We start from the raw sequence: 14,749 nt of genomic DNA, 5'->3' as shown, positions 1-14,749 counted from the left end.
AGAGCCGAGGCTGCTGGTGTCCAGGGTGCTTCAGTCAGCAGGATCTCTGTTCACTCTCTCCTTCCCAGGAAGTGGGCCATGACCATGTGCTCCATTCTACTCTCAGCCTCACCAACCAGTTTTCTGTCTCTGAAAGGCTGACATCTCCCAATCAGTAGCCTGGAAATACAGACATCTATTTGGGCTTCTGATTCTTTCTCAGGGTTAAGGTGAACACTTGGGCCCCTCTTTCTAGCCATCTTGGGATTGCCTCATCCAGATCTGTTCTCAAAGGCTGTCTCCTCAGTTTGCCTGAGCACACTTTTGACATCACCCCTCATCCCCAAGCGGCAGTAGAACTTCTCTGACTCCCTATTCAGTGTTTCTTCTTATGTTTGGCTTGCATGTGGCATCTCATTCTCTGCTGTATGAAGTGAGGGATAGGTAATGACAGGGTTGAATGATAGGCTGAAGGGGGAAGCAACTACAGTTAAAAACTGGGTATATGTTTATAAGGACCTGTGTATCTGACATGAAGATACCAGGATGTTTTACTAAATCCAATCTGTGTCTGCTGATCACAATTATGGCAAAACCCTGATAGGAGCTAGTGACCTATAATGTTGCATAATTTATTTGTATAAAGGAGCTGAAGACTCAGATGATTGCCAGGCAAGCAGGCCAACTCCATGCTGCTGTTAGTTACAAGTTTGCTGACAAGTAGCTATAGATTTATTTATGAGTGTTTGTGTGTGTGTGTGTGTGTGTGTGTGTGTGTGTGTGTGTGTGTGTGTGTGTGTGTGTTGCTGAGAATTGAGCTCATGGACAACCAAGTGCTCTACTGAGCTTTCATCCTCCATTATCAGCTCATGTTTACAAGTAGATTATATACTCTTTCTGACCTCTAGGGCACCCTGTCTGAGCTGTCAGGACAGCATCTGGCTGTGGGTTGTGGGAGTTTGGTGACTCTTATAAAGTGCCTTATTTGTGCTGATATTCTCACCTAAGCATCATGAAAATTGTGAATTTAGTACATCTTTGACTTTAAAAACTTTAAAACACACATTTTCATTTTGTTTTACAAAACACTTCTTGAGCTCTCACTGATACTAGGGAACTTTCTCTTGTTATTGTTTGCTGAAACCCTTATTGATAAAACTCCATAACAACACCCAGTTTTTGCTACACCAGAGGCTTCATGTCATGAAAAGAATATGCATCCGCATTACGTCCAAATCATCTTCTTCCCTCCCACAAAGAGCTAGTTTGACTTTCATCTTCCACAATGATAGGTATTTGAAGGCAAGGGTGGTGCTTGTCCTCTGAAGGATGCATGTGTGACTGGAGATACACAGAGCCTGTGGGAAGAAGTAAATACCCTTAGCAAGAAGTTAAGAAGAGATGGGCACATGACTGCCTTTTGACTAGTCCTCACTGGCTCAGAGGAAATGCATTTTTAAATTTTATTTATTTATTTATTTATTTAACATTCCAACTGCAGCCTTCCCTCCCTCCTTTCCTCCCATTCCCTCTCCCCACCTTCTCTCCACCCCTCCTCCATATTCTCTCAGAAAGGGGCAGGCCTCCCATGGGCATCAGCAAAGCATGGCATACCAAACTGCCTTAAGATCAAGCACTTCCCCCTGTATTCAGGCTGGGCAAGGCATGAGGGATAGGTTCCCAAGAGCCAGCCAAAGCACCAGGGACAGCCCCTACTCCCACTGCTAGAAGTCCCATAAATAGACCAAGCTACACAAGTGACTCATATATGCAGGCTCCCTGGTTGTCAATTCAGACTCTGTGAGTTCCCATGCACCAGGCTAGCCATTTCTGTGGGTTTTCCTGCAATGTCCCTGAACCCCCGTCCCCAGGCTCCTACAATCTCTCCTCCCTCTCCTCAGCAGGATTCCTGAACTCTGTCCAACATTTGGCCATGGATCTTTGAATCTCCCTTAATCAGTCACTGGATGAAGGCTCTCTGCTGATGACTTGGGTAGTCACCAATCTGATCACAGGGGAAGGCCAGTTCAAACTATACTTCCACAGCTGCCAGGAGTCTTAGCTGGAAATGGGGTCTTTCTGGAGTCTAGTAGAAGACTGATAAAGGGAAACTCCCACAAGTCTACAACGATGGTCCCAATTTCCTGAGCAACTGTCATATTGATTTCCAAAGTGGTTGTATGAAATTGCACTCCCACCAGCAAATGGAGGAGTGTTCCTCTTGCTCTACATCCTCTCCAGCATGAGCTGTCATTTGTGTTTTTGATCTTAGCCATTCTGACAGGTGTTAAATGGAATCTGAGTTATTTTGATTTGCATTGAAGAAATGCATTTGTGTGTGTGTGTGTGTGTGTGTGCTGCTTGGAAGTGTGAAATCTTTAATGAACATGTTGTGAGTTATAATTGAATCTGGAAATTATATCTCAAAAGCTGCAACTTGCTGTAATATACAACTTGAGCTTTGCTTCAATTTTTCAATATCACATTTGAGTGTTTATTCATGTTCCGATTTTTTTTCTTATCTGAGGGACTGATCAGTAAATAGGTATTTTTGAATAATTCGTGGTCTTTGCAAAGATCCCAAAGGCTAATATTTGGTAAAGTCCAAGGCAAGACACAGCTAGCAGCTAGACAGGTGACAGGGGCATATTCCCATTGCACTTGTCTAATCTCTTTAGATGGCTAGAGGAGGAAGCAACACAAAGGATCCTGGCCCAATGTGCAGCTTGGAGCCTGGAGGTCAGACACAGTATAGAGCCTGGGCTCCTATCTGATGCTGAAATGTTGGCATTTTACCTCAAGCTGGCCCTTGGGCGTATATTTATCAGGGTCTGCTAGAGAAACAGATCAGCGGGGCGGGAACTGTGAGGAATTGGTTTATGTGGTCATGGAAGCTGATGTGAATCCCAGGGAAGTGAATGCCACGATCCAGCCCAAGTCCAAACTGAGAATCAGGAGCAGATGTAAATGAGAGGCTGTGTTCCAGCTCACCCAAAGGCAGGAGGAAAGGGCAAATTTCTCCCTTACCAGTTTCTGTGCTCTTGAGGCCTCAGAAGTTGGGTGACACCATCCACACAAGGAAAGCTGTATCTGCCTCACTGGACCCCAATTCAGATTCTGACCTACCTGAAATACCCTCAGACATGGGAAGCTGTGTGACTGGGCAACCCACACAGCTTCAGATGTTGGAGTCAACAACAGGTCCACAACCAAAGACTGGCCTCTACTTTAATAAGGACAGTGCCTGGGGCCATGGCCAACATTGCTTTTTCTATGTGTGGGTTGCTGTGATGTACCTGTAGGTCTGTTGGTCCTTACACCTTCTTTATGTGAAGCAGTATGTGGGAAAGGTTTTGGCTGGTAGAACCTTGAAATATAGCATGACCTTAATACAGGACCTGGACAATGTGTCATTCTGTCAGTCCACACTGTTTCTGCCCCACTGCTTACTTGGGCATTCAGTTCACAGTAGACTGTGGTGCTGTAGAATGAATCTGGATGGAGGCCTGTTCTTCCCAGGTGTAGTTCTGGGACTCTAAAGTAAATTGGCTTACTAAAATTCCAGACAGGCCTCCTTCTTGCCCAGGGGATGTATCAGAGATTTCAGCTGTCCAGGAGGACAGTCCAGCTTGTTGCCAGGAGGTTCTGGGTGAGTCCTGAGTGACAAGTCATCTCTCCAACCCCTTCCTCTTCTTTCTTCCTCCCCCTTTGCGTATCTTTCCTATCCTTTTCATACCCTTCCTTCTGCTCTGCCTGGGACCCACATCTCTATCTATTGACAATCTAAAATAAACTTTACTCAGCCTTGTAAACACCCAGGAAACTTTAGCCAAAATTCTGGAGCATCTCTGCTCCAGCTGGCTTGCTCAGCTTTGTCTCTGACTAAAGCAAATCCAAGGGGAAAGTAACTACAGAAATGGCTGGCCCCACTGATCAGACACACCACTCAGGTGTAGGAACTGACATCACCGAGCTGAGAGAAGAGAGAAAAAAAGGAGCCATTTTCAGGCCTTAAGGCACCATCCAGGAGCAGAGATGGTTCAGTCTTCTTGCTTCTCCTCCACAGAGAGCACTTGGCTGAACCGATGCACATGACCCCCAGAAGTCACTGCGTTTGTGGGTGTTTAGCATCCACAGATGGGGTCCTACTTGCCTGCTAAGTGTGGAAAAGGGAAATATGTTACTAGGAAGTTGGGTGTCCAGGATAGCCTGTGCTCCCTGCATTGCTGTGTGTAGCAATTTCAACTGTCTCCATGGTAACTCTTCAAAATCATGCTGTTCCAAATAAACTACTTCAAGGTTTCAGGAAATAAGAGAAGTGAAAGATTCGTTGGTTCCAGTTAATTGTGACCAATTGGGGACTCCTTGAAGTGTCCCTGAGAATCTCAAAAGTGGTTGTGTTTCCTGGGTCTGCTGATCCTCCTGCACCTACAGGGTCGAGGAAGGACTAGGACTGACTGGAGACGGTGGATTTAGGTCGAGCTGGATTTAGGTCGAGCTGGGCACAGAGCACAGGAATCCAGCTCATTTCTGAGTGAGCTGCCCCAGCAGTGTCCCCAACAGAGCTGGTTGAAACTTAAAGTGGTTGGTGGCCTGGAGTTTCCTGCTCATTGCGCTAGAAGTCGGCTGGGGAGGGGAAGGCCTATAGGCGCAGGGTGGAGGGGCAGAAGGCCATGAAGAAAGCAGAGGGAAGTAGTGGGTAGACTCAGAGGCTTGTGGATCACCGTAACACTCTGTTGGTTCTTAGACACCTACCCTCTAGTTATGCTTTGTGGGGGCCCCAGTGACCTCCACTACTCTTGAGTCCTAGCAAAGACACCCTGCTCTGGCTGACCAACCGCAGCAGGCGGGAGTTGCTGCACTAAGATGTGCTACAATCCAAACCCCTCCTATCCCGGTCCCACCCCAGTCCCCGGCCACACCTCTGTCCCTTTCCCTCGGGTCTGGGCCCCCAACCAATCTACCCCCGTGTCTGCCGGGCGGGGCCCAATTCACTCGCACGCGATCTCAGCCATCGCGTGACGCCTGTGGCCGCAGGAGGAAGCCGGAGGCGCCAAGCACGCGATGGGGGTGGTGGAGTCTCGGGAGCTCAGCCTGTGCTGGACCTAGCAGCTCTTAGAGGCGGAGCTGGCTGCAGGGGTTGGAGTGGGGAGATCCTGTAGATTTGGCCAATTTTGGGGCTGTGCTCAAATGGTCCAGCTGCCTCACTCCCACCCACTTCCCGGCGTAACAAGCATATCCGCCCCTCAGCCACCTTAGCTTAAGTTCTCTGGAAGCCTGTGCAAACTCAGTGGTGCTGGGAACGTTTCTCCCCTGCAGGGAGACCATTAGAAAACCGTCCTCTGGGAATCCTCTGGCTGATGCCTTGGTTTATATGAGACCCACACAGGCTGAATCTTACTGTCCTGTTCCCCTCACCCCCAAGCACCAATGAAAAGCAGCTCACTTCACTCTTGCAGTTTCCACGAAACATTGCCCAGAGTATGGGGGTGCCCCTCCAAGGGCTCTAGCGCCTCCGCCTGGGAACTACTCTCTCAGTTCCCTATCAGTTCCCAGAGGGGAAGCAGAGCAGATCACTAAGAGGGAAACAAAGCGGACCCCTTCATTCCTCCTGAAGCCACATCTGGAAGTGCAAAGTATCAAGGCCTCCTGTGTAGGAGGCCCAAAGTGGGGAGACACATGGTAAAGAAGGACTGTGAGTGGGCTTCAAGGAGTCTGGCTCCATCCCTTTCTTTCCCCTAGAGCAGCGTTTCTCAATCTGTGGCTCTGACCCTTTCGGCAAACCCCTGTCTGCAAAAATATTTACATCATGACCATAACAGTAGCAAAATTGCATTTATGAAGTAGCAACAAAAATAACTTTATGGTTGGGGGTCACCACAACATGAGGAACTGCATTAAAGGGTCCAAGCATTAGGAAGGTTGAGAACCACTGCCCTAGAGGCACCAGGGGCTCAAGTCTCCCAGGAGTGATCTGAGTTCTGACAAAGAAAATGGCACATTTCCTTACTTAGTGCAGTGGACAGAAAACCCACTCTTAGTAGTTGGGGCAGACAAGGGTGAGAAATGATGGCTTCAAAGAAAGGAAGAGAAAGACACCAGGTCCCAAAGGTCATGTCACTGCCATGGGGGTCATAGTCTCCTGGGCTCCCCTGGGAAGGGTAGCCTGTTACACAGGGCCCTTTATCCCTGTCAAAACCCTTGCAGGTGGGCAGGACTATTTGAGGATACCATGGACTTCTGGGACAGTGGAGGCTGCCAGCCAGCTGAAACAATAGCCTTGGGTAAAGCTAGGAAGGCTAACTCTGAGGGTCAGGTGTAGGTCTGTTGCAGGGTGGGACAGGGTGTTAAACAGTATCTGGATCCCAGAGTAGTAGGACAACCTGAATTCCTCAAACCTTTGGAGAAGCTGAGTGCTCCAGAAAAGGAGCTTAGTTTCATGGTACCAGCCAACAGTAGACTGGTAGGAACCACTCAGAAAGGGAGGCATTGAGTCGCAATGAAGCTCAGATTCTAGATAAGGATTGCCAAAATATACCACCACTCCTGGGGATTGCTAAGGCCAAGTCAAGTGGCACATGAATGATGAGCTTTGATTCAAATATTGCTTTTATTTCTGAATAATATGCCCAACCCATCAAACCCATCCTTTTCAGCATGAGGTGGGCTGTGAACAGGTAGTGAGAGTACTTTTAAGAATACTGAGGCCCTCTGGAGGGATGGCTCAGAGGTTAAGAGCATTGACTGCCCTTCCAAAGATCTTGAGTTCAATTCCCAGCAACCACATGGTGGCCCATAACCATCTATAAAGGGATCTGGTGCCCTATTCCAGTATGCAGCAAACACACATACAGAACACTGTATACACAATAAATAAATCTTATAAAGAGCATGCTGTGGCCCTCAACAATGGGACTTTCTATCTGGATTTAAGTCTATTGGGTGGTGGAGATGAAGTCAGCCCATTGAAGACTAGAATCCAGCTCCATAAGAGAACCATGAGCTTTCCATCCCAAAGCTATCAGAGCAGACTTGGATAGGGGTGCCAGGGAAGTTGGCATCTTCATAGGCCCAGAAGCATTTTTGGGATGTGTGGGTATTTGCAAGGACTTCATTTACCTCCAGGTGAGGGCATTTGGCCTGCTCCTTTCCAGGAGAGATGAGGGTATTGGATATAGGTGGACTCAGGGTGTCGTGGCCTAGCCTTGAAGCAGATGACAGGCTCCCTTTCAAAGGGTAACCACCAGTGCTGTTGGGATCCACTGGTATTTGGATCTCAGTAGGTGTCTGTGGAGACCCTGGGATCCTTGATCATGGAGGGGACCTTACAGGAAGCCATACTTTATCTCAAGACTGGGTAGATGAGAGAATCAAGAGCAGTTTCCAAGATGAGTTTGGTCACACTTTTACATTTGGTCACCCTTTCATGCTGGCCTGGGGCCTCAACTTGCTCTTCCTGCCAATCATACATTTCAGGACTTCGCGGAGATCCCACATATCTTGTATAGGACAACAGCACAGCCCAGGTTCAACATCTAGCTGGAACCATGGGGTAAAATTCAGGAAAACACAAGAAAAATGTGACAGAAAGCCACTAGCAGGCCTGGGCTCTACAAAGGGCTCACCTGTTCATTCTTCCCTGACAGCCTTGCAGGAGACATGTGTATGGCCAGCTCCAACCCTGCCACCTGAAGACCACTCACACAGAGGGTTCCCTGTGCAGGAGGGACGGCTGCTGCTGGAGGTAAGAGCACATTTCACTGCAACTCCACACAGCCATAATGGTGTGTGTGTGTGTGTGTGTGTGTGTGTGTGTGTGTGTGTGTGTGTGTGTGTGTGTTTCCTGAAAGGCACCAGAATGCTTTCATGAGTGTTACCCAGACTGGTCCAAGACTGTTTAAGCTGGGATCTGTGGGCAGGGATTGACTGATTGAGGAAGGAGTTAAGGATTTCATCATCCTCGTGCTAAATCTGAGAATCATTTGTCATCCCATATTCTCTGGTTTTAACCATTGATAAAAGATTACCTAAATATTAGGCCATTTACTTTCCAAATTAAAGACTAAAAATAGTCAGTGTTGAGTTTCTATGTGGTTCATCCAGAGCCCTATGCAAATAGGAACTGACAGTTCTTGCATTTCACACTGGCATTCAGGCCTGATGGGAACTTCCATTAGGTGGAGCTTTTTCCCATATGAGATGAACCCAGAGGTTCTTCTGTGCTGGGATTTCTCTGAGATGTTCAAGCTTGTTCTCTGACATCTCAAAGGATGATCATAACAGAACAGCCTCCAAGGGCTGAGGCCTGGCACAAAAAAATCAGGAATTGGTAAGGATATGAAGTAAGACAGAATTGTATTCCTTTGTCCCCAATCCTCACTGGGCCAGGCCCTGGGTGAGCCTCTGTTGGCAGTACATATGACAGACAGTACATATCACTTTTCTCTGCTCAGTCACTGTGGGAGAGGGTTGGCTTTCTGTTCCTCATCATTCAGATTTAAGGCACCTTCCCTGTCTATGCCGTAAAAGAGGGAATGAAAATATTAAGAGCCCATAGAGGGGATAGCACCTTTCAGGGTGAAGCCACACTCTTACCTCTTTTACTATTTTTTTACATTAGAAAATCTCATGCACATATACAGGAGGAAGAGGATAATGGACATCCAGGAGCCAGGCTCCATCCCAGAAAGTTGGCTTGAACTTACCCACTTTCCCTACAGGCTTCTGCATCCTGTCTAATGGCTCAGATTTCCTATGTATTGGGTCTTCTTGCCTCTTATGCTCTCCTAACTCTGTCCTTTTTAGCCAGGCCATGTGAGCTACAGTTGAAGAACAGTGCTCTGGTTCCACCTTGGCCATGAGCAACTTCGAGACATTACATGCTTTACATTTCCCACAGCATCCAGGGGGTTCTGGGAACATCAGTGGTGCCTAAGGGAGAGAAGGTTACAGGGCAGAAGCATTTCTAAGTTCTAGTTCTTCTGATGAAGAGTCTGGGCTTTGATTAATTTACAAATCATAACCTTTAAAAAATACACAGGGGTTGCATGATCAAAGGGGCCCACACATAGAAGCAGTTATGCTTGCTCAGAGTAAATAGTCTGTGATCTGGTTGCAGCTCGTTGTGGCTCAGTGTGGATGCACCCCAATGACACTGCCATCCCTTTTTGGGGAGCACTGTTCTTCAGTGGAAGAAATATGTGCAACTATGACTTGCCATTATGTGCTAGAAAGCACATTCTTCAGTACTATTACTTTTTCTCTAGCATTGCTTTCTGTCACTGCTAGAAAAAAAAAAAACAGAGCTTTAAAGTGCATCCTGGTTTGAATTGGCATCCCTCTTAAATATATTTTCAAAATTAAGGTCAATTAAGAATTAAGACTCATAAAAATCCTCCTTAAACTTTTGTACTAAATTATGAAACACAGAGTTGAACATAGTACCCAGGATACTTGAGTAGTCTGACCCAAGTCCTAACCAGAGTTCTTCTACAGCTCCTGTCCTATTTCCCTCCTCATATCTGCATTTCCCTTTATACCTCTCTTCTGGCTTCACACCTCCACCCACACCCACTCCAAACCCTGACACCTCACCCCCTCCATCTACTCCGCCTTCCACACCTCCACTCCTTTTTGGGTGCTTCCAACCATGCTTTGTCTGGAGCCAAGTAGGTTATATGTAGGGATCTTTCTTTCATTTCCAGGGGAGGGAATTCACACTGCAAGACTAAAGAAGCTTTCAGAAGGTCCCCACTGCTCCATGTCCTTGAGTTGCTTTGGTTTTATCTCCCTCACCCAAAGTCATTTTGATGGGTGAGTGCTAGAATCTCATCTTTTGAACTAGTATTTCCTTGTGACTAAGGATGTTAAGCCTCTCTTCTCTGTGCCCATGTGTCATATTTACTAAACAGTTAGAATCCTTTGCACATATAAAAACTACAGTTTTTGCCTTCTTACTATTCAGTCTATAGGGTTCACTGTACATTCTGGACATCTGTCATTTGTCACATGTGAAATTGGTGGAAGTTCCCTCCTCGACTGTGACTTGTTTTTCAGTCTCTTGACAGGGTAATGCACATAGGGGGAGTGCTAAATTATGAAATCATTTATCAATTTTTCTTCTTGTTGGTCATGATTTTGGTGTCATGTGTAGGAACTCTTTATCCCAAGGCCACAAAGATTTGGTTTTTATGTTTTATCAAAAGTTTTAATTTAGCTGGGCATTGGTGGTGCATGCCTTCAATCCCAGCACTTGGGAAGCAGAGGCAGGTGAATCTCTGTGAGTTCAAGGCCAGCCTGGTCCACACAGAGAGAGTTCCAGGACATCCTCCAAAGCCACAGAGAAACCCTGTCTTGAAAAACCAAAAATAAGCTTTAAATTATTTTACACTTATTTATGTAGTGTGTGTGTGTGTGTGTGTGTGTGTGTGTGTGTGTGTGTGTGTGTGCGCGCGCGCGCGTGCACCCGCGCCAGGGCATGCTTGGGAGGTGAGAGGACAACTTGAGGGAATCCGTTCTCTTCTTCTACCATGTGAATCCAGGGTATCAAACCCAGGTTGCCAAGCTTGGTGCTACATGCCTATACCTACTATGTGCCTATACCTACTAAGCCATCTTACCGATCCATTCTTCTAAGTTTTGTAAGTTTTACATTTTGCATTCTCTGAATTTTGTCTGGCCTACTCACGCTACCACACTCTCTAACTTCAGTAGAAGTAAATCAAAATGCTCTGGGCACCAGACCATCTGAATCTACCTATTGTGTTTTGTTTCAAAATTGTATTGCCAGGGCTGGAAAGATGACTCAGCAGTTGAGAGCACTGGCCGCTCTTCCAAAGATGCTGAGTTCAATTCCCAGCAACCAATGGCAGCTCACAAGCATCTATAGTCTGTAGTTCTGTGGGATCCAATGCCCTCTCTTGGGGTGCAGATGTACATGTAGACAAAACACCCAGATACATAAAACACATAAATATATTTTTTTAGAAACTCATCTTGCCTATTTTAGTTTATCTTTTCACGTACATTTTAGAATGGTCTCATTGACATCTGTAGAAATTCCTATTGGGAGCTGGGAATAAGGCTCAGTGATTAAGAGCACTTGCTGCTATTGCAGAGGATGTGGGTTCGGTTCCCAGCACTACACAGCAGCTCAAAACCATTGGTGACTGAAGTTTCAGGGGATCAATGCCATGTTCTGGGCCTCCATGGGTACCTCCTGCACTTGATAAACATTTGTACACATAAGATATAAATAAGTAAATCTTCAAAAGATTTTCTGCTCGGATTTTGATTGCAATTATTAAACTTAAGTTAATTCAAGTGAACCCCTGAGCAAGCTGTGTGTCTGTTTATTTAGGTCTTTAATCACTTACAAGAGAGGTTTTTTTTTATTATTTTCATCTCATAGATCCTGTCTGTGTTGGACTTATGCTTAGGTAGTCAGTGTTTTCTGTTGTTTCTATATAAGGGCCTTTTTAATATATAATTTTTTTATTGTTGGTAGTAAAATATAGAAATACAGTCTGGTTTTTAGGTTCACTTTGTGTCATGTGACTAATACATTAATTAAGTAGTTCTGGCAGCTTTTTCATAGATTTCTTGTATTGTATGAGGACAGAGATAATCTACACTAAAAAAGATTTAGTTTTTACTTTTCATTATGTGGCTGGACAGTGCATGTGCACATGAGTACAGGTGCCCATGGGGGCCAGATAAGGGTGAGTGACTCCTAGAGCTGAGTTATAGACAGTTGTGAGCTGTCCTGCATGGGTGCTGGAAACTGAAGTCCGGTCCTCTGCAAGAGCAGCAAACATTCTTAACTCCCCTTAGCCTAAAATCTATATTTACTTTTTCAAGCTACCTACTTTTTTCTGCCATGGTGCATTTTTAGGCTCTCTGTACTGTGTGGAATGAGACTGGCAAAAAGGACATCTTACCCTTGTTCCTTATATTGGGGGAAACTTAAGTCATCCCAAATCAAGCATGATACCAGCTTAGTTTTTCTCTTTGAAACGTTGAGTTTTGTAAATGCTTTACATTAGATTAAAAACTTACCTCCTATGCTTTTTTCTGTAAGTTCTTATGAATAAATGCTAAAACTGAAGTGATTTTTCTGTATCTATAAAGCTGATCATGGTTTTTTTTCCTGTCTTAGTCTGATACTATGAATTACATTGGTTTTCAACTGTTGAGACAACTTTGCATTACCAGTATAAATCACACATATATTACTGTCCAGTTTACAAAGGGTTAACATTAAACCTTTAAAATTTTAAAAATATTTTTGAAATAAAAATATAATTTCATCATTTCCGTCTTCCCTTTCCAATCCTTCTTGTGTATCTGTTCCCTGACTCTCAAATTCATGGCCTCTGCTTCTTTGTTATTCTATTGATAGATTAATAAGATAGATAGATAGATAGATAGATAGATAGATAGATAGATGGATGGATGGATGGATGGATGGATGGATGGATGGATGGATGGATAGATAGATAGATAGATAGATAGATAGATAGATAGATAGATAGATAGATGGATGGATGATAGGTAGCTAGATATTCCTAAATACCTAAGTGCAACCTGCCTAGTACACATTTTACTTGTATGAATATGATTTCAGGGCTGACCACATGACATCAGTTTGAGGGCTCTTGCCTAGTGTTTCTCCCTTCTCAGTTTTCATTAGTTGCCTGTAGTTTTTTGTTTAGGTTTGAGGCCCCATGGCGTTATCCGCTTCCATTTTAGCTTGTCTATTGGTGTTGTCCTTGTTCACATCTTGCTTCAGTAGCCATGTTGATGAGATTTCATGGGTGCAGCTTCTCTGATGTAGACAGAAGTTTCTGTCCCGCTGGGTCCTGCAGCTGTTTCGTCCCACATTAAAAAAATGTCCTGGAACTACATGAAAACGAAACACAACAAAACCTTTGGGAAACATTGAAAGCAGTCCTTCATGGGAAATTTATAGCTCTAAAATCTGCATTAAAAATTAAAAATCAGAAAAGACATAAATGATTTAATGATGCAGCCAAAAATTTGTAAAAACAAAAACAATCCAAATCCAAACTCGCTAGCTGGCAAGAAATAATAAAAGTTATTATTTCTTCTATGATCCATTCATCATTCAGTAATGAGTTGTTTGATCTTCAACAGTTTGTATATTTACTGGAGATTTGCTTGCTGTCTATTTTAAGTTTTGTTGCATTGTGGTCAGATAGGATACATGGAGTTATTTCAGTCTTCCTGAATTAGTAAAGATTTGTTTTGTGTCCCAGGATGTGGTCATTTTACAGAAGTTTCCATATGCTGCTGAGCAGAAATGTGTATTCTTTAGTTTTTAGGTGGAATATTCTGTAGATATTTGTTAAGTCCAATTAATGTAAGATGTAATTTTTTGTTGTTGTTTTTTTGAGACAAGGTTTCTCTGGGTAGGTTTGGAACCTATCCTGGCACTCACTCTGGAGACCAGGCTGGCCTCGAACTCACAGAGATCCTCCTGCCTCTGCCTCCCGAGTGCTGGGATTAAAGGCATGCACCACCAATGCCTGGTGTATGATGTAATTTAATTCTGATGTTTTTCTGCTTTTTTTGTCCAGATGACCTTGTCTATTGGAGAAAATGTGATATTGAAATCACCTACTATTACTGGGTCAATATTAATCTGTGTATATAATTTCAGAATGATACTTTTTATGCAGTTAGATGTACCAGAGTTTGGTCCATATATGTTTAGGATAGTCATGTCTTCTTGGATAATTGTTTCCATGATTAGAATGAAGCATCCTTTATTTGTTCTGGTTAATTTTAGTTTGAAGTCTGTTTTGTCAGATATGAGAATAGTGATGGCTGCTTGCTTTCTGGTTCCATTTAACCAGAGGACTTTTGTCCATCCTTTCACTCTAACACAGTGCCTGTCTTTCAAGTTAAGATGAGTTTCCTGTAGACAAGAGACAAATGGATTCAACCAGCCTGTGTCATTTCATTGGAGATTGGAGGCCATTAATATTTAAACTTGTTATTGAAAGGTGTGTTAATTGCAGTAACTTTGCTGTTGATTTTTGGTATTGTTTGTGTTCTCAGTAGTCTTTATGTTTCAGTAACATAACTTGTTTGTTTTCTTTCTACAGTCTCTTGGTTGCTCATTCCTCTCTTCAGCCTGAAATATTATGCCCTGTATTTTCTTTAGGTTTGCTCTGTAGAATATAATATTTTAAGTCCTTTTATATCATGAGCATGTTTTCTTTCTCCTTCACCTATTTCAGATAGTTTTGCTACCTATATTAGAGTAGGTTGGCAGTCAAAGTATTTTAGGCCTTGCTTCAGACTCTTCTGGCTTTCAACATTTCCATTGAGAAATCAGCTATTATTCTGGTGGGCTCCGTGTGCTGGACTGACACTCAACTCACTTCTATGTGTGTGACCATGTGCTGGTCACCGGGAAGAAGACTGAGGGTTAGTGGTATGAGCTAGAGCAGGAAGGATAAGAGTACTCTTTCTCCTACCCACTTCTTCTTGGTACTCAGTTAGGAGGCCATGGCTAGAAAGAAAAGGTATAAAAACCCAGAGACTCAGAATCAACACTCAGAAACCCCAGGGTACAGAGAAAGGGAACACAATGGGAAATGGGCCAGGAGAGCGGGACAGACCTGCCAGGTCTGGGGGAACTATGCTTGAGGTTGGGGGCCAGGATTCAAGTCTGTCATCTAATGATCTGGCAGATGAAGATGATGGCTTTGCTACCTATCATTGGGAAACACTGGATAGAGAA

The 14,749-nt window shown here is 44.3% G+C and overlaps 1 protein-coding gene across 7 annotated transcripts in view; it reads left to right on the top strand.

The window, feature by feature from the left end:
* LOC100756505 (aryl hydrocarbon receptor repressor) overlaps positions 1–14,749 on the top strand; it is an 83,893-nt gene that overhangs the window by 29,146 nt on the left and 39,998 nt on the right. For 6 of the 7 annotated variants that reach the window (XM_027400171.2, XM_027400169.2, XM_035440652.1 and 3 more), the window contains one exon: positions 7,626–7,723. The exons of the other annotated variant lie outside the window; for it this stretch is intronic. In XM_027400171.2, coding sequence (XP_027255972.1) covers positions 7,626–7,723 — 98 coding nt within the window. The remainder of the gene's footprint in view (positions 1–7,625; positions 7,724–14,749) is intronic. 7 annotated transcript variants of the gene reach the window in all.

The sequence above is a fragment of the Cricetulus griseus genome, chromosome 2 (assembly GCF_003668045.3).
Source record: "Cricetulus griseus strain 17A/GY chromosome 2, alternate assembly CriGri-PICRH-1.0, whole genome shotgun sequence".
Classification (NCBI taxonomy): domain Eukaryota; kingdom Metazoa; phylum Chordata; class Mammalia; order Rodentia; family Cricetidae; genus Cricetulus; species Cricetulus griseus.
This window is presented reverse-complemented; position numbering and strand designations above follow the sequence as displayed.